This window comes from Tachysurus vachellii, chromosome 20 (genome assembly GCF_030014155.1).
Source record: "Tachysurus vachellii isolate PV-2020 chromosome 20, HZAU_Pvac_v1, whole genome shotgun sequence".
Classification (NCBI taxonomy): Eukaryota; Metazoa; Chordata; class Actinopteri; order Siluriformes; family Bagridae; genus Tachysurus; species Tachysurus vachellii.
Window position 1 is genome coordinate 7,620,090 of NC_083479.1, and position 22,423 is coordinate 7,642,512.

At 38.4% G+C, this 22,423-nt stretch overlaps 2 protein-coding genes across 2 annotated transcripts; one reads left to right on the top strand and one right to left on the bottom strand.

Annotated features, from left to right (window-relative positions):
* Positions 1 to 4,875: 4,875 nt before the first annotated feature.
* Positions 4,876 to 13,302, top strand: pom121 (POM121 transmembrane nucleoporin). The gene is made up of 13 exons (XM_060895465.1): positions 4,876 to 5,485; positions 6,113 to 6,322; positions 6,472 to 6,645; positions 6,929 to 7,009; positions 7,182 to 7,356; positions 7,708 to 7,799; positions 7,890 to 7,969; positions 8,424 to 8,545; positions 8,671 to 8,770; positions 9,070 to 9,456; positions 9,799 to 11,385; positions 11,655 to 11,747; positions 12,507 to 13,302. The coding sequence occupies exons 1-13, from the start codon at positions 4,950 to 4,952 to the stop codon at positions 12,602 to 12,604; spliced, it is 3,735 nt and encodes a 1,244-aa protein (XP_060751448.1). The 5' UTR covers positions 4,876 to 4,949; the 3' UTR covers positions 12,605 to 13,302.
* A 1,493-nt stretch (positions 13,303 to 14,795) lies between these two features.
* Positions 14,796 to 21,103, bottom strand: nsun5 (NOP2/Sun RNA methyltransferase 5). Its single transcript, XM_060896349.1, has 10 exons — positions 20,903 to 21,103; positions 20,701 to 20,820; positions 18,994 to 19,162; positions 18,788 to 18,896; positions 18,475 to 18,613; positions 17,853 to 17,968; positions 17,566 to 17,744; positions 16,087 to 16,294; positions 15,130 to 15,282; positions 14,796 to 15,030 (listed from the first exon to the last, which is right to left on the bottom strand). The coding sequence occupies exons 1-10, from the start codon at positions 20,993 to 20,995 to the stop codon at positions 14,904 to 14,906; spliced, it is 1,413 nt and encodes a 470-aa protein (XP_060752332.1). The 5' UTR covers positions 20,996 to 21,103; the 3' UTR covers positions 14,796 to 14,903.
* Positions 21,104 to 22,423: the final 1,320 nt, after the last annotated feature.

Genomic DNA, 22,423 nt, shown 5'->3' on the forward strand with positions numbered 1-22,423 from the left:
CTGACAACTGGTCCATCACTATAGCAAACAGGAAGGGGCTCAGAGCCGATCCCTGATGCAGTCCCACCTCCACTGTGAACTCCTCTGTCTGACCTACAGCACACCTCACCACTGTCCTGCTCCTCTCATACATGTCCTGCACCACTCTGACATACTTCTCTGCTACTCCTGACTTCCTCATACAGTACCACAGCTCTTCTCTTGGCACCCTGTCATACGCTTTCTCTAAGTCTACAAACACACAGTGCAACTCCCTCTGACCATCCCTATACTTCTCCATCAACATTCTCAGAGCAAAAATTGCATCTGTTGTGCTCTTTCTGGGCATGAAGCCATACTGCTGCTCACAAATTTTCACCACCTTCCTTAACCTAGCTTCCACTACTCTTTCCCACAACTTCATTGTATGGCTCATCAACTTTATCCCCCTATAGTTGCTGCAACTCTGCACGTCACCCTTATTCTTAAAGATCGGCACTAACACACTCCTTCTCCATTCCTCAGGCATCCTCTCACTTTCTAAAACCCTGTTGAACAAACTAGTTAAAAATTCCACTGCTGCCTCTCCTAGACACTTCCAGACCTCTACCGGGATGTCGTCAGGACCAACTGCCTTTCCACTTTTCATCCTCTTCAAAGCCTTCCTTACTTCATCCTTTCTAATCTTATCTACTTCCTGTTCCACAGAGTTCACCCCTTCTACTCTTTTTTCCCTCTGATTTTCCTCATTCATCAGCTCCTCAAAGTATTCCTTCCATCTCCTCTGTACACTCTCCTCACTTGTGAGCACCCTTCCATCTCTATCCTTAATAATTCTAACTTGCTGCACATCCTTCCCATCTCGATCCCTCTGTCTAGCTAACCTGTACAAGTCCTTCTCTCCTTCTCTAGTGTCTAACCTAGTGTACAACTCGTCATATGCCTTCTGCTTGGCCTTAGACACTTCCCTCTTCACTCTGCGCTGTAACTCCTTGTATTCCTGTCTATTCTCTTCAGTCCTGTCCATATCCCACTTCTTCTTGGCTAATCTCTTCCTCTGGATACTATCCTGAACTTCCTCATTCCACCACCAAGTCTCCTTATCTTCTTTCCTCCTTCCAGATGACACACCCAGCACCTTTCTCCCTGTCTCCCTGATCACTTCTGCTGTAGTTTCCCAGTCATCTGGCAGCACTACCTGACCACCCAGAGCCTGCCTCAACTTCTGTCTAAATTCCTCACGTATACGCATCTTTAATTATACTCAAAAACAGAGCCGATCTGCCCTATACGCTCACTACGCAAGTTGCGTAGCGCCCCGCAAATTACGCAAGGCCCCGCCTCCCCCTGCCTCATTTTACAGCACGTGTTAATGTTTACTGTGTAGATGACAACATGACGCGGAGCTATCCATCTGGCCATGAAAAGAGAAAAAAGAAACAAAATGAGAGTGAAATGCGAGAACAGCAACCAGGTAAAACTTGTGTTCTCTTCAGGTTTGATGTCAACAAGAGCAAATAATAGTAAAGTTAAGTTGATGTGATTCTGTCTCTAGTCTCTATCTGACTAGCTACATTAGCTGTGCAATTTATTGCGTGAACATTCGCGTGAATAAACGCCCAAGGGTACCGGTGTTTATAAACGGCAGCTCGATAACCGCGCCGCGCGTGAACATGCGTTCATATGCGCGTGCATTCGTACACGAAATGACACGCGCGCTTTTCAGCAGCAACATCTGTGTGAGGACCAGTACAAAAAGTAGCGTGATAGCGCTCCTAAATGACAATGTTTATAGTCTCTCAATCAAGTTTCAGTTTCCTCCAGACAGTCCAAATAGACTGGTGTCAACAATGCTGAAAATGCCCAGACTGTAGAGGGAACCAAAGTTAATCCCAAAATCCAAAGCTGTGTTCTTTTCTCTCTCTCTCTCTCTCTCTCTCTCTCTCTCTCTCTCTCTCTCTCTCTATATATATATATAATAAAATATAACAAAATTATATATATATATATATATATATATATATATATATATATATATATATATATATATAATTTTGTTATATTTTATTATTTTCTGCTTATTTAAGATAATGTTAATATTCACTTTAAATTCAATTGCTAATGTTCAACTCAAAATTCTATTTAAAATATTCCATTCAATAAAGATTTGTTTATACCTCAATCAATTCTGTATTGTTTTACTCTTTGACCGGGAGCAAACTTTTTTAAAAGGAGGGAGGTTTGTAGTGGGAGCAGTGGGGTGTCCAGTGTGAATGTGTGGCAAATGGTTTACATGGCTCACGGGTCAGGTAGGGGGGCCCCTTAGCAGAATTTTGCTTAGGGCCCCAGGGAGGTCAGGATCGGCTCTGCTCAAAAAGTACAAGTTACCCAAAGAAATGTACTCAAGTAAATGTAACGAAGTAAATGCAATTTGTTACTACCCACCTCTGAATATAACATAATATAATATAACATAATATAATATTGACTCAGTGAATTAGCTAGTCAAAATAAAATTCTCAATAATTTACCCTAATTTTGAGGTATTCCATTTATATCGGTCATCACGTATCATCTTTAAATACTGTACTGTAAGAAAGCATGATAAAGCAGTTAAAGCTTCCATGGATAATTACAATTTTAGTCCATTAATTATTAATTAGTACATTGACGTACAAAAACGATATTAATTAAATTATCAGACTGGGTATTTTAATTAAACAATCATTTGATCATAAATGCTTGTGGATGACAGAAAGCTAGTAAGCAAATGGATATAAAAGCATAAAACCCCAGATATAACTTATTCCCTAATCTCTTGCTACTAATTAAAATATTACTACTAATCTATCTATCGATTAACAGTCTATTTTACTCTAAATGAGCTGAAAACATATTTTGCCCAAATCATTTGCACCCAAGTATTTTAATGCTCATTAAAAGCAATACCCAGTTTGTTTTCTGTATAGGCTTTCAAAATAAACAGTAAAATATGAAAATTGTCTTACAGTTTCTCAACTGCTTTCAGTCATTTCTCAGATCAGAATTGAAGTTTGCAGATCTCCCAGTGCATTTCTCAAAACACGTACAAACTGCACAACATAGTGGATAACCGGAAAATACACGTCACCTGCTCAAAATGCTTTGTCTATCGTGCAAAAGCGTGTTTTTTCATCAATCATTGTGTCAGAGGCAGCAGAATCCCATGTCATTTTTTCAACAATGTGAACGTGACAGGCAAAATTATTAGTCATGTTGTCAGTAGAACATCATACTCAGTTTTAGTTATTTAAATTATACTCAAGTCAGGTTTTGATGACTAGAAATCACTGTCCCTCCGGTAAAAAAAAAAGAAGTTACTCTTGAAAACCATTGTGCATCAACCAGGTGTTACAGTAATTTACACGGTATGAATAGATAATTTTTCTGATTGATTCCATCTAACCTCATCTAACCAATCAACAGCGACCCACGTAACAGTATATGGAAGATTCGAAACAAAAGATCAGACGGTATTCACATTTTTACTGTACTGTCAATAGTGGTACTTGCATACAGAAAACAAAAGAAACTACACATAGGCTATTTACCGACAAATGGAAAACTGAAAAAGACAAAGTGGGAAAAACTATACATGTACAACAGAAGGTAAAGGTGAAATTATGTGCCAGTTTTCCTATGCGTCATGTCGGTCCTGTGTGTTGGGCCACAGATTCTCATCCACATCACAACATATTTTCCCTTGCTATGCACGGTGGAAAGAATCTTCTTGAGTGCCTAATCCAGCCTCTGTATGCATCTGCTGAGATGTCCTCACATGCTGCATCCATGGCAGCCAGCAGTGTCATCCGCGTATGTGGCTGATGATCATAAAGCTTCCACCTCCAAGCCGAGAAAAACTCGGCAATTGGGTTCAGGAACGGGGAGTAGGGTGGAAGGAATTCAATCAGCATCCTGCAGTGGTGGACAAACCACTGCCTGATGTCCGAGTGATGTAAACTGACATTGTCACAAATTACTACATACTTTGGTAGATCATCTCGATTGAGGTCCCTCTCATCTTCAGGAATGACATTTCTATAGATTGTCTAAGAATGTAAGGAGATTCTGTGTGTTGTACGGTCCCATAATAGGAATATGAGCTAGCACACCGTGGTCTGAAATAGCAGCACACAGTGATGTTTCCTCCACGTTGGCCTGGGACAGCAACAGTAGCTCTCTGGCCAATTAGATTTCTACCATGCCTTCTGCCTTTGGCCAGGTTGAAGCCAGCCTCATCCAAGTATTTGTGAGGTGGTTCTCTTGATTCCATTTCCATTATGCACTATATACCGGAAAAAACAGTGTGCATAAATTACAGTATTGGTCTTCATTGTTTACAGCTACATCAAATGTAAAAATCTATGAAGTTCCACCAATATCAAATGTGTAGAAGTTACTCTTACAGTATAGTGGGTATACAACATACTGTACCTGTACAAACTGGAGTCGTAGCTCTTTCACTTGGTCAGCATTTCTTTCAAAGGGTACATTGTACAGCTGCTTCATGGTGATTACATATCTTTTCAAGACCCTGTCTATAGTTGAAATGCTCACAGATTGTATATTTTCAAAGATACCGTCGTCTTCAAAAATAGCACTTTGTATCTCCCTTAGTCTTATGGCATTGTTAGACATAACCATGTTGCAAATAGCTTGCTCCTAGGACCCTCCTCCTCCTTCCTCCTAGAACAGGATCTGACGGTGGAACGAGTAGTTTTGAGAAATGCGGTTCTGTTGTGAGAAAAAAATATATATATATTCTTGGATTTCATTACAGTAGCATTACAGTGCTTGCATGCTCTTGCACTTTGAAAAATAAAAATGAAATGTCCATAAAACTACATTTCCCACAATCCACCACGGACCTTCAACAGCGTCTGTAACGAACGGAATTATGGGATATTGTTTCTTGGCGGCGCGGTGCCGCCATGTCTCCTGCAGATAAACGGCAGCTAGTTTGTATCTCTATACTCGCTATTGTTCTGTTTTTCTTCGTATTGACCTGCATACCAACATATCTGTACATCCTTTTCTTTTTTGTCGTAACGTGTGCCGTTTGTTATTATAAAGTAGAGGAGTTTCAGCTCTTCGAGAGGTTGGGCCTGAATCCCCGCCGTGGATTATCGCTTCCGACCGCGCTGCGGCGCTGGTTGCCGTGCAGGACTTTAACAGGCGTCCCGGCGGCTGGGCGGAAGAAGATTCGGTCTAACAAAAGCGATGTTAAACATTTTGTAGCGTCTCCCAGCGATAGGTATTTTCCCAGTTCGGTGTATAAACGAGACGCAACGTTTAGTGACTCGGTATTCAGTCCTCGGAGCATCCTGATGGGGAGTTACCTCGGTAAGGCGGAGAGTCCCTCCGGCACAGGGCGGCCCGCTGGGGGCAACACCAGAGAACAACTCCGGGAGAGACTTGTGCGACCTAATCATCAAGTCCCCACTCCAAACAGAAGATTGTCTTTTGGGTAAAGAAACTTCAAACTAGCCCAATCGCCTTGTTCCTGGTGTTACGTTATGTTCATTGACTGTTTTTGAGTGCATGAGAATCTGACTGATTGCAGGGTCACCAGATCGTCCACATGCTCGATGTTCTGCATGTTACAGTGTTGCATAATGTTTCCCTCCAACATTTGAAAATGTGGGAGTTCCTTCTGGCACATGGATCACTCTGACAGCAATAGCATAGCTTCCTCTTGAGTTAGCTTTGGCGTTATTGCACGTAGAAAATATAGTAGTTGGAGAAAGTATTACTGGATAACAATGTTTTCAATATACATTTCAATATAATTCTTAGTGACAAACATTGATAAAATATTAGAGAGAATATTTTAAGGCTCCAGAAAGTTACATTTGCATATAAAGAGGTTTCAGAAAGAATCATGGTACAACATCCTGGCTCAAGTTCAGTTAAACCAGAACTCCTTTCCAGTTTCATTTATCCACATCCAGATACAGTTATAACTTCAACATCATGCATCAAGACATTAACTATCTTTAACGTGTGTGGTTAAGGTAGGCCTTCATTGTACAAAGTTATGATTTATTTTCTACACAGTACACTTATATTACTTTCTATCCTCATATGGCAACAGTGATCCAGTGGCTACTACAGGGAGGTTCACCATTACCCCTCAGAGACATTATCCACTGCAGCAGGTCGGAACCTCTCCGACAGGCATATTTCCCCCGACGCAGTGGGATGGCTTCCACAAGAAGAACATTCTCACGCAGCGCAATACACCCACGCATAGCCCAGTTACAGTGAAGATTGCAAGACCGGACAACACAAAACACTTATCATTGTGAGTTATATTGTCATAATATCACAACATTATTGTTAAATATGATTTATTACCAGAATAATTCTAGTTTTTGTTATTACGTGCATTTAAATTGGACTAATCACTTGCACATCACTGAACGATATGTGGAACTCCTTGTTTGCCCACAGTTTTGATCAGTTGAACTCTGCCGGAGCAGTCACCTCTCCAATGTTTGAAGCCCGAGCTGACCCCTGTTCTAGAGAAACTGTACTCAGTGTGCTCAGAGCAAGCCGTAAACGCAATGATGATGACGTTGATGAAGATGAAAGAGCCCAAGAAGCTGGGCAAAAGAGCAAACGGAGGTATTTGTTATAAAATTTGCACTGGTTATTTGCACACACTGGAAGCATAAACAGCTTCTCACAGACTGAAGCTCAGCTTCTATTAAGTATATTTTGTTTGTTGCAACTCATTTGCAATAGCTGTGAATAGCTTTACACTGAGCTGACCAGTCCGTAATGTAATGGACAAAAATTTGTTCCCTTATTTATATTGTTGGGTTGTTGCATTCTTTTCTTTGTGTCATGTAGATACAAATAAGAGTGGTATTGAAAGTGAATGGAATCTCTTTCTTTTCCTCAACAGGCGGAATGATAGCAGTGGGAGTTCCCAGGTAGTTTTTGAGCCACTGCTAGATAACGGTGTGCAATTCCAGATTGTACCAAAGTAAGTTTTGCTTCAATGTAGACTAATATTTGATGGCAAAGCCAATCACTTTTTTTTTATCTTAAAAGTGATTCATGTGAGTTATTCAGTTATTCATGTGAGAATTCTTTTTACCTTTAATGCATTAAAACGCATTACTTTTCTAAGCATAACTGTTCTCTCTTTCAATAAGACCTGGAAGTTTGAAAAGAGGAATGAATATCTCCGTGTTGGAAGAGTCCATGGTAAAGAGATCTCGGACCTCTTCCATTAGCTCAGTTAGTGGATGTCCTGTTTCCTGTGGCACACCTGGTTCAGACCGGAATCCTATTCGTAGTTCTTACAGTTCTTCACGGGGCTACCCTCAGGTAGCACATTTCACTATGTATATAACCTTTTTCTTTTTCTGCAACTACTTGCTAGAATTCTGATTTAAAACCTATGATTGCCCAGAGCATCCGTAGTCATATCAGCCTTGCTGTTTCATCCATTTTGTTTTCCAGTTTATTATGAAAATGTACAAAATGTTCAATACCATGGCATAACGATTTAATTCCATGTTTGAGGCAAAATATTTCCGATAATAAATCTTCACAACTGTTGAAATCTAAGACTAATCACTGATGCTTAGTTTATTAATGAGGTTTTTGAAGGATTTTGATATTTTGTCAATCTGTTATATACCATTTTCAAGGAAGTTTTTTTTTGTGTATCTGCAGAGAAGATTAGCATCTGATCGGAGTTCATCTCCTCTTGTGAGCCCTGGATCATCACAATCTCAGACTCCTGAGAGGGCAGCCAAAAAGCCCAGGTATGGACAGCAGCACTCAAATAAAAAAATGACCAATTATTTGCTGCTTCTTCTGTAATACAGGTGAAAAACCTGGATGTGTTTACATAGGGAAGAAGATGCTGCTTCACCAAATTCAGTTTCAGATATCAACTCTGATAAGACAGCCACTTGGACTGCTCCTGGCTCTGGTAAGGCCATGTTCTTTGCTTTTTGTTTATTTTATGATGCAAACAACAAAGTACTCAGTTTTTATTATTGCAGTATCGTGCCTATACTACAGATACATAGTAAGCCTAGTTGCCTTAACAGTCTTAACACAACAGTATACTGACACTGAAGTATAATTACTAGACTAGCATACTAGTATTTTGTTTCTTGTATATAAGTCTATGAATATTCAGTTATAATCACTGGGATACAGTCAGCATTCACATAATGTATGAATATTGTCAAAGAATGTTGGTACAAGATTTATGTAAAATAAAATGGAACTATTTGAAATTGTTAGCTAGAATTGAGTACTACTAATAGAAATGTTTTAATCTGCTGTTGTGATGTAACTGCATTGAAAGTCTTGAAATGTGTTTAGCAGAAGTGCTATGAGATTGCCAAACAAAATAATACAGTGAATTTGTCATCCAGGTAAATGCACCCCAAAGCCTGATCCGCCTGTGACATCACGGTCAGACTCTGAAGGAAGCAGTTGCAAACGTAAACGTAAAATCCAGCTGGTGTCCACGTGCAGAGGCGACCAGATTTCTTTGGTATGAGGCTAAGAATTAGTTTTGGAAGAACTACTTTTGTTACAATACAGCTTCTGTTTCAAATATTTGACTTCTACTTAAAATACACAAGGCTTATAGTTCTATTGGATATTTTCTTCTTTCAGCCGCCACCCCCTGAACTAGGCTACACAGTCACTGTGAAGGACCTGGATATGGAGAAAAAAGCTACTCTTACCCAAATCCAGAAAGTCCTAGAGGAGCCTGGTGAGTGTTCGGTTTCATTTGGACTGATTTTATTGTGGGCAAATGTGATGTGAATTCTGCATATGCAAAAAAAGAAATGCAACTATGGTGCAGTGATAACATGTAGTTACAGCTTTAAATGCTATTAACAAGCATGTGATTTATGCAGGGAACCAGTGGAAGGTTCTGAGTTTCTACCAACGTAACACATTAGCGTTAGACACACAGCATTAGCAATGTAGCGCCCATTCATTTTCTGACAGTATTGATTGATGTCATTGTGATGTAATTTTCCCATTTTTTTTCCTTAATTAATTTAGAGCCAGAGAAGCCAAGCTACACTCCTTATTCATCTACTCCTGCTGCTCCCACTGTAGGCATGTTTTCTCAAGTAGTTTCATTGTCCTCAGCCTCAACTGCCCCTTTAGGGAGTACTATATCACTGGCTTCCCTGCTCACCCCAGCTGCTGGTCTTCCACCTGCCAGTCTTCCACCTGTCTCCACTGCGGTTTCTACCCCAGCTATTGACCTCACAGTTACTCCATCCAGCAATGTCAGCGCACCAATTCAGTGTGTGGTACCCTCTACACCTACCACCAGCATCACTGTAGCTACACCAATGGCTAATCCTTTGTTGGAGTCTCTTAAGGGCATGAAGAGCAGTTCTCTTCTTAGTGTGCCCTCTTCTGTGGCTGCTACCTCTCGAGGTATCCTGTTTAAATTGGTCTCATCCTAAAAGAAAAATGTTGTTCTAGCTAATGTATGATTTGAATTATAAAGATTCAAGATAGGTTATATAGATTAACTCAATTAGGGTGAATATTGCAAGGTATTAGGGAGCTGTCAGTGAGCGAGTGAAGTATATTTTAGTTGTTGGTTGAAGTTTTATAAAGTATTTGGATTAGAGCACGTTCATCCTTTAGTATGTTTGCACCGAATGTCTGTTTTCCCGTTTGACTGTTTGTAAGCATATATTTGATCCAAGTTAGTGAAGCATTGTGCATTTGGCCATTGAACATATGAAACTAAAGTTATTGTTATTGTTGTAGGTCCAGCAACATCTGTGGCTGCCCAGGTTTCCTCATCCATTACCTCCATTGCTTCAAGCTTTGGACCTGTAAAATCTGAGCCCTCCATTGCTACGCCACAGCCCACAGTGTCAACTGTACCTTCCTCAGTACCTTCTGCCTTTGCCCAAATTCTGGCTCAGCCTTTACCATCTTCATCCACCACACTCAACCTGGGAGGTGGCAGTCTATTTGGCTTCATGGCCTCTGCACCCGCAACCTCTGCACCATCTGCTCCTACATCCTCTGCACAGCCTGCTAGCAGTACTACAAATCCCACACCATCAGTTTTCAAGCCTATTTTTGGGCCTGCCATGACAACACAAGCCCCTTCTGCAGATGTCAAACCTACACAAACCACATTCAAGCCCATTTTTGGTGGTGCATTTAATCAGACAGCTTCTACAGCTTCCTCTGTACCAGCAACTCAGAGTAGCACGTCTCTGTTTTGCGGAATCACTAATACTCAGCCAGTGTTTTCCTCTGTCCCCTCATCAGTCCCCAGTAGTCAGAGTCCCAGTCAATCTCTGTTTGGCAGTCAGACCAACAGCCAGCCAATGGCTGCTTCTGCTTCAGCCTCCAGTACCCAAAATCCTACTCCAGCTGTATTTGCTCGATTGACTAACAGCCATACAATGGCTGCTTCAGTTTCATCATCCTCCTCAAATACCCAGAATTCTACTGCATCTCTTTTTGCTGGACTTTCTAAAAGCCAGCCAATGGCTGCTTCAGTTTTGTCATCCTCATCCAGTACCCAGAATCCTGCTTCATCTCTGTTTTGTGGACTGACCAGCAGCCAACCTATGGCTGCTTCAATTTCGTCATCCTCCTCCAGTACCCAGAATTCTACTCCATCTCTGTTTCCTAGCTGGAGTACTACAAAGAGCAACTTTCAGTTTGGGGGTTCGTCATCTACAGCCACCACTTCTTCTGGAATTAGCACCAGTACCACAACTACCAACTGCACCAATACAACTTTACAGTTTAATGCTTTAAAACCAGCGCCAGCTGCTTCCCCTGCCGCTGCTCAGAACGCATTCACCTTTGGCCAAAACCCAGCCGCCACCACCACCTCCTTTACAGGCTTTGGTATAACAAATAGTACTACTCCCATGACATCAAACACCCCAGCTACCCAGACCACATTTGGTAGTTCGGTATTCAGTGCCTCCACAGGCTTTGCAAACCCTTCAGCTCCTACTCCAGTCAAGCCTTTTACATTTGGTGCCAGTGTTGGAGGAGGTACTGCAGTCACACCACTCCCATTTGGCACACCTGCTAGCACTGCTGCACCAACATTTGGAAATTCTACAAAGTCTGCATTTGGTGGAACCTCCACTGGTTTTGCCTTTGGGAACACAAGTGCTTTGCCAGTGACTGCTGCCTCTATGCCAGCTCCTACTTTCACATTTGGAGCAGCACCAGCCATACCACAGAACTCTGCAACATCTGGAGGTTTTAATTTCTCAGCAACACTTTCTGGAGCACAATTTGGAACGCCTACCCCAGCAGGGCAGAATCAGGGGTTCTCATTTGGAGCAGGCAACACGGATAATAAGCCTGCTTTTGGTGAGTTTATTTTAAATAAAGGATTTTCTTTGTAAAATAAATTGACCAGACTCTCTTGTATTTACACTTCATGGTATTTTGAGAGTACAGAGGTTAATATAAAATTCTATTGGCAGGTGTTTAATTGGGTTGCACTTGGATTGGATTGGAGTTTAAGAATAAGCAGAAATGAGTTTCATTAAAACAATAGTATGGGTTGTATTAGTACTACAAAGTAAAATACATTATGATTCAGTTGCACATGATTAATACTCCATGTCTGTGTAAAGGAGCCTCCACCCCTGCATTTGGCACAGCAAGTGGCTCGATCCCATTTGGCAGTCCTGGGACTCCTGCTGGTGGATTCGGTGCCTCGGCCTTTGGTAAGCATGATGTGTGCAAGTTAACTGTTAATGTTAGCTTTGGGCTTTGTGCAGGTCCTTCTAGTTCTTCCTCTCCAACCTTGGCAACCCTGTCTTCATCGACCTTCCTTTATGCATGTGGGATTATCATGTTGTAGCTATAGCATATAAAGACATTTTGTACAATTGTCTACTTTAATGTTTGCAGCAATAGTTCGGGGAAAATTGTTTCTGTGGATTTAGGAGTAAACCTAAAGCATGTAAAGTTTGTTTGAATGTCTGCACGGGAATTTGTGAAGGCAGTTACATCGGGTTCAATCTAGTGAATATGGAAACCTCCCAAAAATGACAATATATAGATTCATGGCAGATTTGCGGTAAATGTGAAGAGAACGTGTGTGCAAAAATTGAACTCAAACTGTATTTATGGCCAGCATCCCCTGATTATGGCCAGCAATAAAACCAGGCACATTTCTGAAGTAGGGGTTTAATATAAATCAAATGGATGTTAATCCATTCTGTAGAGAGTGCTATCACATTTTTCCAAAATCTCCCACAAGTGTTTAATTCGTTTAAGATCTGTTGACATCGAAGCCCACAGTTTATGGATGACACAATTTCCGTGCTCATCAAGTGATCCCTTATACAGTGTGGATATAGTCAGTGATACCAGTCAAACAGGACGGAAATGTTGGGTTGTTGTTTTGGGTCTTGTTTTGACTTGAATGTCAAACCACAGAATTTAAATTGTGTCTACGACTTTATTTGTCTCCCCTACAGGTACTCCTTCAGCCACTTTTTCAATTGGTGCTGGCTCAAAAACCAGCAGTTCACGACAAAGACTACAAGCTCGCAGGCAGCACACAAGGAAGAAGTAATGCTGACTGTGAGGACATTATTTGGACACATGCAACACCCTCTATTCTAGCTGCTTCTGCTGCTAACAGACCTTTTTCAGGATTCCAATAGGGTATAATTAGGTACCACATCCGTTTTTTAGGTCAGGAGATCTTGGCATCTTGTGGGGAATCAGAGTGACAGCAAGTTTTGTGGACAAACAGCACTACTTGCCAGATTAAAAGTATGAGACAATTAAACACCTGGACATGATTTTGTGCTTTGATTTTCGGGACATTGCGTTGTTTGTTTTTCTTTTTAAATTGTTGTCTGTTACCTTTTTGTGAGATCATTCATTTACATAACATTCAGCTTCACTAATCAGTTTTAACTTTTTTTTTTCTTCAAAGTACATTCACCAAAACCTACATTCATGTCTTTGCTCCTGAACTGCTTATTAAGGTTCTGAGTCAACAGTCTTCAGAAATTTGTTTTAACTGAAATATGTCCCTCCTCCAAATGCATTTAGCATCAAAATAAAGTTTAGAATTTTTCATGGCTTTTATGTTTTATCTCTTTAAAATATTTGATTGGCTCATATTTCAGAGTAAGTCATATTCATGTTTCAAACCAAAGCAGATGATGTAATACAAGTTGTTCTTGGTTTACAACCATCTGTGTGCTATTGGCTTTTTGACTACCTCGTCTGTTTACTCCAGTAAATGTTACTTACCAATCATTTAATTCTCAATGTCTTCTCTTAAAATTTAACTATTAGTTTAAGGTGTTTTACTATCTCTTATTAAGCATGATTAATCAAATTGTTAAAATCTCATGTCCCATTAACCCGAGTGCTTTTTTATGTCCTTTCTAGACCACTTTTTGTCCATATTTTGTCTTCTTTTCCTTTACAGTTAATGCCTAAAGTGGGCTGGGGGTGATCATATTCCTGAGAAATAAGTTTGTGCTTCATATTCCAGAGCTTTTTAAATGTTCAGGTTTAACTGGTTTGAATAGTAGACATTGCTTCACCTATGAATTATTTTACAATTCGTTGTGCCTTAGTGTGAAAGCAATAGAAAGCAGCCGATTGGCTTTAATAAGTATTGTGTAGGACTTATGAATATTCAACTAGTTATTGAGCTCAGGGTTTTGGGCCATTTTAAATTTCTTCAAAGCTCAGTCCTTTAGTGTGATTGGAAAATGTGAGACAAGTACTGAGCATGTGAAAGCATTCAAAATGAATGCCTTTATTTTAAATGCAGATTTCAGACAAGTGTGGGTACATTTTAATGCATGCACCTTGTTCTAGGCTAAGCTATGTAAGTATGCTATAGCTTGTGCATGAGTGAAAAATATTACCTTTTTGTTGATTTTTAGGATAGTGCTAGAACTACTGTCATTCCTACAGGATGGTCTGAAGCCAGAAAGCTCAACAAAGTATTTTAATTCTTATACTGCAAATGTCAGTTGCTATGAACAAAAGAGCTAATCATCTGTTTAAAAAAATCTCAGGTGTGTATTTTCAGACTTTTTGCTAGATTGCTAGATATGTGTATACATTGTTATAAAGCCATTTGTGTTTGTTTATGACCTGAGCCATTTCAGGATACACATTTGGAAAGGTTTTCCCAATTCTCATTGGTCCGTCTTGGTAGAAACAGTCATTTCTTTGCTGTATACATTTGCATGGTCACATTAGTTTTTAGTATGGTACTCCCTTTGTTAGACTGTAAATAATTAAAAGGTATTGAGTGGGTAAACAGCATGGGACCAGATTTTACATTAAGGAGCCCTAACAAACAAACTGAACATGGCACATAAGTAGACTGTGAGCAAATGAGTTATACTGAGAGCTGGATTTCTCACTATGTATGTTTGTATGTGATTAGATGCTGTATTGCGTGTTTTCCAACTGTAGAGAGTAGCACATGAGTGTATGTAAAGTTAATGCCTGGAAGAGTGTGTGAGTGACTTGGAGCAGCATTTTAAAATAAATCTGTCTCTTCTGTTTATGTGCTGGTTTTCAATAAAACTGTAAAAGTGTCTTTGCCTGGATTGCTGTTTAACAAGGACAGATGTGTTAATGTGGCCTATTATGGAGATTCCTTTGCACCTTTAATTATGACTTGACCTAGAAATAGATTTGGAATAAAGTTTTTTTGGTTAATCACCAGGATTCACAAAGATGTCAAAATCAGTCTATGTTCCCACAAAGCCTTTTTTAATGAAAACCTTGAGACAATGACTCCTTTAGTCTTATTCAAACGTTCAACAAATAGAAATTCAGCATCATACATATTTTATAAAACTATCATTTCATATTTATAAGTGAACATTTTAGGTTTTTTGCTTTTTGGGTTTCTTTCTATTCCTTCTTTTCTTTGCTGCAGGAGGCTGATCATCTTCCACAGATACCTCCGTCTGCTCATCGACAACAACAGAAGGATCACTTATGACAGGGGGCCTGTGATGACAGTTACAACAATCAGACTCATATCAGTAAACACATTTTAACAAATGAGTACAGAATTTGAAACATCTGAGCTTGACAAAGTTGGCTTACTGTTTAGAAGAACTCTCAGTGTTTGGAGTAGCCTGCCTTACTAGCATAGCTACAAAGAATCCATGCGTGAAGGTTTTTGTAGTGCTGGCTCGAAGACACTCTGTAAGTGGGTCCTGACCTCGCTCAGGCCACTCAGGAAGAAGATGAATTAGTCTATGGAAAGACAATGACTCACTAAATGTATGTTTCTTACAGAGGAAGCCACGAGATGATGTTTCTTTTTGAAAAAGATAACAGGGATGCCAAATACACATCGCATAAAGGCTGTGACAAACTACAGTGTTGTAAAAAAACGAGACGTACTGATTTACTGCTGCTAGTTTAGAAATAACTAATCAGAGATTATTCTCTATGACAAATGTCAATCATGGTCCATTAGTATGACACCTAAACACCCATTCAGTTCTTACTGCTTGTTTGTTGGCAGACAATAATGATTAGAAAGAAACTACAGCCCATTAACTGACTGGCACTGTCTAAAAGCCAAGAAACTAAAACAATTATTTGTATGTACAAGTCTTTCATATCAGGCACCCAAAATGGGATAGATGATGAGAGCCATGTGAGCCAATGAGTTTTTTTTTTTTGGTATAAAGGCAAAATAAAGATAAATGTTTGCTGAACGATGTGACTGTACATGTGTAGAATGGATTTATACTCTTAGAGTTAACTCTCAGTGATGGTCCCAAGCCTGGATAAAAAACAATGGCTGCCTCAGGAAGGACCACATGATCCGCTGCGACAAGAACACAGAGAAGCCCAGACTGGGAAAAACCTGTTTGTAATGTTTGTAGTCTAGTAGTAAGTGAAGGCTGGTTAAGATTATATTGTCACTTTGTTCAATGTTTACACCTGTAAGATTATGACACAGGGCATCATCTTTAGTTGCTCCTACTAATCATTCATAATATCCCAGATGACAGAAAACCTTTAAAGACATTTGTATATTTAGTTTACCTAAAATCAGGATTTTTCTCTAAACAAAGAGACACAACTTCCTCATTCTCCTGTGGATGGATGGAGCAGGTAGAATAGACAAGCCGCTGGAGCTTTGGGAACTTCAGTGCATGGTTCAGGCAGCGCAGCTGAAATGTAGCCAATGCCTTTAGACGCTCAGGTTCCTGTTCCTGCTCCTCTGAGCTACCATCATGCAGACACACCATTCCTGCAAAGTCAGAAAAAAATAAGTGACTGACTGAAAACATCTTTAATAATCCTTTACTCTGCTGCTAAAGAACTGAAGAGCCGAGGAATCAAAAATAATTCTTATACAGTGGTTTAAAAAGTATTTACTACCTGAAAACTAAAATATATCATGTCAGATCTTTCTCCACCTTTAATTGGGACCAGAGTTAAACAATCACAAATCATGTGTAATAGAGATCATACACAGGTCAATTAATTCATTTCTTGATTTTCTTCTGTACTGTAGTTTCATCTGACTGCCGAAGCCATAATCGGCAAAGAGCTTACAAAGATTATATTAAGAGACAAGGGTACAAAAAGGGTACAAAAGAATTTCCAAAATGTGGAGAAAAAGCATTTTCATGACAAAAAAAAACTAGGTGAAAACTTAAAGAGGCTGCCCTTAAAGCACTGTGCAAAGGTACTGCTTTTTGGACTCTAGTCAAGATAAGTGTAAATTACTGATCTCTATTTTGCCACAAAACACACAGGCTACTTAGAACGATGAAGATTTTACCTTTCAGAAAATCTCACCTTCAGGCTCAAAACCCACCAAAAGCACAACATTAAGTCAACAAAGTTAAAAGAGTAATGTTTTGATGATCCAGTCAGAATCTAAATCTTATAGAAAACCTGTAAAATAAATTCAAGGGGGCTGTGAATAGGAGACCCCTATAATAGATCTGGAGCATTTTTGCAAGGAAGAGTGGAATAAAATTGTCAGCTCAAGCAACAGCTTCACAAACAGATACGAAGTTGGTAGACTTCTCATCCTCACCCAGAAAACTGAGTGCTGTATTACAAGCAAAAGATGTAAGATTTTAATACATTAATTAAAGGCTGTGAAATCGATGCAAACAGGTTTTTGTGTTTTTTCTTGTTTCCTAAAATGTTTCCATTTGTTTTTCTCTTGAATTTTGTTGGTATTTACAGCAAAATAAAAGTACAAAAATTCTGAAAATTATCTTATCTTGGTTTATTTATCCATATCACAAAACATACAATTTTAGCCAGGGTATGTAGACTTTTCATATCCACTGAATATATCCACATATAGCACATAATATAGTCTAAATTATGAAGCTGCAAGACCTGTGCAATAACTTTGTGAGAACAAATTAGTTTTCATGATTTTTTTATTAAGCCTCTACTGCAAAACTGTATGATTTACTACAAGAAAAGAAATCAGATCATTTGATTGTTGATCATTTGATGTTGAGATAAAAATGTTTAAAAGGCCTTAAGCTTTACCTGAACCACTGCAAGATGGATCAAGAAGGATGTGTTTGACATCCTTGTATGCTGGGGAAAGTGGATCCACCTTAAGAAAATCCTCATTGGCCAAACGATGGCATGTGACTCCAGCACGAAGGAGGAGAGTGCTCATGGTGGAGAGTCGCTTTGCATCAAGGTCGAAGGCAAAAAGCTTGCTAATTGTACAGAGTAAAAAAAAGAATCTCATTAGCATCTCATGTTAGAATATAAGCCTTTATACATGTTTATGTTCATAGAATAGAACTAAAAAAATGCAACTATACCCTTTATTTTTCATGATGGCTGCCAGATGGCTGGTTTTATTCCCAGGAGCTGCACAAGCATCAATCACATGGCCTCCAACTGGAGGGTCCAGGAGATATGCAGGGAGACAGCTGGCCTACAAGAAAGCAAAGCTTCCTAAGATCAATCATTTTTACACACTTTTTTCTTCCAGCTGTTTGCCTAGTAGATACTGTAAAACACCTTTATACACATATTCCATTTCCTACCTCAACAGGTCTGAGCACTTAGTGTAAAAATGTCTGCAGAGACCAGGAGAGCAAGCGCGCTTTCACAACTTTAATTAATAATATTCCAAGTTGTTTTTCTAAATTCATTGTTTTTTAGAGTAAAGACAACATATTCATTGTGCAGATGTTCCTTTCCACATTAATTACACTTAGATCATGTTTCATGTGTGAATGGAACATAAATCGTTACAGATGTCATCTACAAATTTAACAGACATCTCTGGAAAGCTTGCAATGTTGTAAACAGGTGCAATTTTTTTTATTATGAAAATTATGATGTTGTGGATTTTTTGACCACTGTTACACCCCAAGTGACTACTACAATAGAGCGGTATTGAGGAAAGAAAAAAGAAAAAGAAAAAACACAACTCACCTTGTCTTGCAAGATAATGTGTCCTGCTTTATACAGGAAATGATCATGGAAGTCCATTTTCGCACTGAAAACCAGAATGTCTCTGAAGTGAAGATCACGCATAAAAACCTTCCCAGAGACAGAGCACAAATCCTCAAGCCTAAAGAGAAAAGAAAGAAAGAAAATCACACACAACCAAATACAATTAGTAACTTGTTTTTTGCCCCAACTCAACAATAACCAAGGGACATTTTCTCCAATTTGCTTAATATTAATTCAAAAGTATAAAATGTACAGTAGGTTCATGGAAAAGGAAATCAAAATGTCAACTTAATGGTTTGCTGTTCCATGATATGAATATCCCTCTCTCTTCAGGTAGTCAATGACATCTTCCACAGTTGTTTTTAATGTGTTAACACGTACATATCGTGGGATATCTGAACCTACATATTAAACATCAGAGCAAGACATCAAAATACATAACAGGCTATGTTTTATTTATGAAGAACAACGTGTTAGTCTTGATTGAACCCAACATACCTTTGTGCTGCACACTAGGAGGAAGCAGGTCCTGATTTCGACTGACTTTGCGTTTGACTTTAATTCGAGCCAAAGCAGCTTGTAATCTGGACTGGTGCTTCAACATCATTGCCTTCCAGTTTCCACCACATTTTAAGCCTTGGCCAATGAGCAAGTCATAAACCAGAACCTGACATTTACAAAGAGACGACAAACAAAAGAGGATTACCAGAAGTCAGAGAGTGGAAAAGACATTAATTCATAGTCTATGTAGAGATAGCAAAGCAATGTTCATCCTAAAATAATGTCTCCACTCTGTTTTATCACACAATTACTGCCATTTATGTAAACAAAGAGCTGATAATTCCAGGTCAAACTCAAACTTTTTCCATATCACTGGTTCCATCAATCTTCAAATTGCTTTAACCTTCATATTTTAACAATTTTAACAATTCCAATTGTCTCAAAGCAGCTTTACAGAAGTATAGAAACAGAAGAGAGAGAGAAAAAAGAAATAAATATATAAAATAAGAATAAAAATAAATAAATGAATACATACAATTAAAGTTTAGAATAATTTAAAAATATTAAAATAAATTCCAATATAAAATACTATAAATCTATAAAATACTATATATCTCCCTAAAATAAAATATTATATATCTATCCCTATCCCTAATGAGCAAGTCTGAGGTGATATGAGGAAGAAAACTTGAGAGGAAGCAGACTCAGAAGGGAACCCGTCCTCATTTGGGTGACACTGGACAGTAAATAGTGTAAATGTAGATAATATCCTTTTTATAATAGTGTAACCGAGAGCTCCTGAGGAACTAATGGGTCGTCGTAAACTCTGAGCTTTATATTGCAGGTATGTAAGATTGTACAAATTATAAATTCTTAACTTTTTATTGGCTTTTATTTTGATGATCCAACAAAGCTAAAGATAATATCAAAGCTGTATTTTGATTATATCTATACAGTTGAATATGTAAGAAAATCATCAATTTTAATACTTGCGACTATATATAATTACCTATGCTATACTATATATATATATATATATATATATATATATATATATATATATATATATATGCTATACGTACACTATATGGCTAAACCTGAGCCAAGCCTGGATAACCTGTGCAGTACGATAACACCGGCCAGAAATATTTACAAAAGACCAGCTGTGTAATATCATTTAAGTTGAAGCCAAGAAAAAAATGCAGAAAATGTAAGAAAGTATAATTTGATTAAAAAAAATAATAAATAAATAAAGTTTTCTATGGACATCATTACAATATTTAAGATTTGTTAGTCCTTTGCACCAAATCTCATGCATTAAACGTGTTAGTAAGATGATGTAATGATATTTAGAGCAAAGCATCCACCAGCTCTGCCTTTCAAAAACTTCTATTAATTCACTCATGCCAGGTCTGGAGACTAAAAGAATCATCATAGAAAAACAAATCTTTTTTTTCTACTCTAAGTCATTTTGGCTTATTGTCTTAATGTATAGTTCAATAAATTCTGCTCTATCATAGAAATTAGGAGAACTAACAATTACAGCAAAGTTTAAATGATATGAAGCGCGTAATATTTACCAGCTCCACTTAGACTCTGCTATACTAAGAGGAGATGAAACTAAATGTGGTCTTTGAGGACAACAATCTCCTCATCAATACAACATTTATCAGACTGAACTGAACTGAAGTAATAAAATGTTACCTTTGCTAAATTATTTCGGAGGTTGGTGTGTTTCAGAAGCCTGGTGTTTTCTACAATCTCCTGAAGCACCAAAGAATATTTCTGAGTTTCACAGACGAGGGCAAAAAGTTGTTTAATATTCTGAAATAAAAGCAAACATGTCAGCTTCTACATAGAAGAAGAAGAAAAAAGTCCGGATTACTTTGTTTACATAAACGATTACCTGAAATTTACTGTCGTACACCAGAGTTTTCACAGCACCCTTCCTTTGCTCCACTTTATCGAGAATCTCTGCTGCTTTCATATAAAGTGCCATGATTTAAATGAGTACGTTTACAAATAACTGCAAGGTAGAACCGTATTATCTTGCGTGACGTTTAACAGCAGACAACCACGCTTCTGTGCAACTGTGCAACGAATTGCTTTTCGGCTAGCCGCAAATCACGCTGCTTTACGGCAATTGTGCAATAGCTTCGACAATCCAGCAGAGGGGAACCAAGACTTCATTAAAAAAAAAACACAAAATACATCAAAACACCAACCAAATGGAGCTTTTTTAACCTTTGAAATACCAAAACGCAAACAATTACAGTGAAGTTTGGTATGTTTTTAGTGACTGATACTGATGCTGGATTGTTGCTGATCTTCAGAAGTCAGCTGTATCTGTAATAGACAGATACTGACAGTTTCTGCTTCAGAGATCTCTCTCATTAAAACCATTAAATAGGTGACAAGTGGATATTTAAGCACACCCAGCTATCACAAAAGAAACAACTGCAAATGAGAATCTAAACCCTAGTCTAACATTCATGGCCATGTCCTGAAAGACAAACAAACGGCAGCTTGGAATGGATGTTTTTGTTTGTTTGGGTTTTTCAGGTATCCCTAAATGTTCTGTTGTCGTTTTTTTCCCTTCTTTTGGTCTCTGAAAGGTCAATAATTTCTCATTTACATCATCTGATTTTGTTGATACTTACCTTTTATTTTTGAAATAAGAATGAAAAAACAAACTTAGTTGTTTTATGTAATGAGAACATCGTACAGGACCGCAGATGAACAGGGGTGCAAGCTTTGGAGCTTTATTAAAAGATAACTTCTGACTTAGACTGAATTGACGTAGAATACTAACTTGTAAAAAAAAAAAAAAAGTCAAATAAAGATTTTTATTTTATTCCAAATAGAGTGAAATGCAAATTTTGCAATTAACTTGGACATCCTTACCATTAAATCTGTACACTGTAATGAAATAACAATCTGGGACCTGGTTATTAGACCATTCTGATGTTTAACTGAAGTTTCTGAATGAATTTAGTGTAGGAATAGAATATTCTATTTAACACAGAGCTCAATGGAAATGAAAAGATTATTAGATGGGTTTATTTGAAATAATCAACATTATATAAATGGTCACAGACAATTTAAACAAACCCAGAGTAGCATGTCCTGGTGATGTGACAAATCTCAAGCCTTTTTTTTTCCTGAAGCATCATCTGAGATTTATTATTCATGCTTACAAAGCGTCCATCAAAAGTTAGTGTGAGACACCCATGTTCTTTGCCAAGCATCTGGAGGATGATGTTTCCCCATGCTACACAAAACAGTTGAAGAAGGGCAGGAGGTAACAAACTAAATCAATGAATAGGTTGCTGTGTTTTAGAGATGACTTTGCAGATTCCACACTGGGTCAGCTTGGATGGATCATGTAACAAGACTTGTTGGGTGATGTTAAAAAACATTCTATAAT

What these genes read in the sequence shown, in the direction of transcription:
- pom121 (XM_060895465.1), top strand. Translation starts at nt 4,950, where the DNA reads ATGTCTCCTGCAGATAAACGGCAGCTAGTTTGTATCTCTATACTCGCT. An exon ending in CTTCACGGGGCTACCCTCAG is followed by an intron (nt 7,357 to 7,707) that starts GTAGCACATTTC and finishes GTGTATCTGCAG; the next exon opens with AGAAGATTAGCATCTGATCG. An exon ending in GGATAATAAGCCTGCTTTTG is followed by an intron (nt 11,386 to 11,654) that starts GTGAGTTTATTT and finishes GTCTGTGTAAAG; the next exon opens with GAGCCTCCACCCCTGCATTT.
- nsun5 (XM_060896349.1), bottom strand. Translation starts at nt 20,995, where the DNA reads ATGGCACTTTATATGAAAGCAGCAGAGATTCTCGATAAAGTGGAGCAA. An exon ending in GCCATCATGAAAAATAAAGG is followed by an intron (nt 17,745 to 17,852) that starts GTATAGTTGCAT and finishes CTGTACAATTAG; the next exon opens with CAAGCTTTTTGCCTTCGACC. An exon ending in TCCATCTTGCAGTGGTTCAG is followed by an intron (nt 16,295 to 17,565) that starts GTAAAGCTTAAG and finishes CTGACTTTGCAG; the next exon opens with GAATGGTGTGTCTGCATGAT.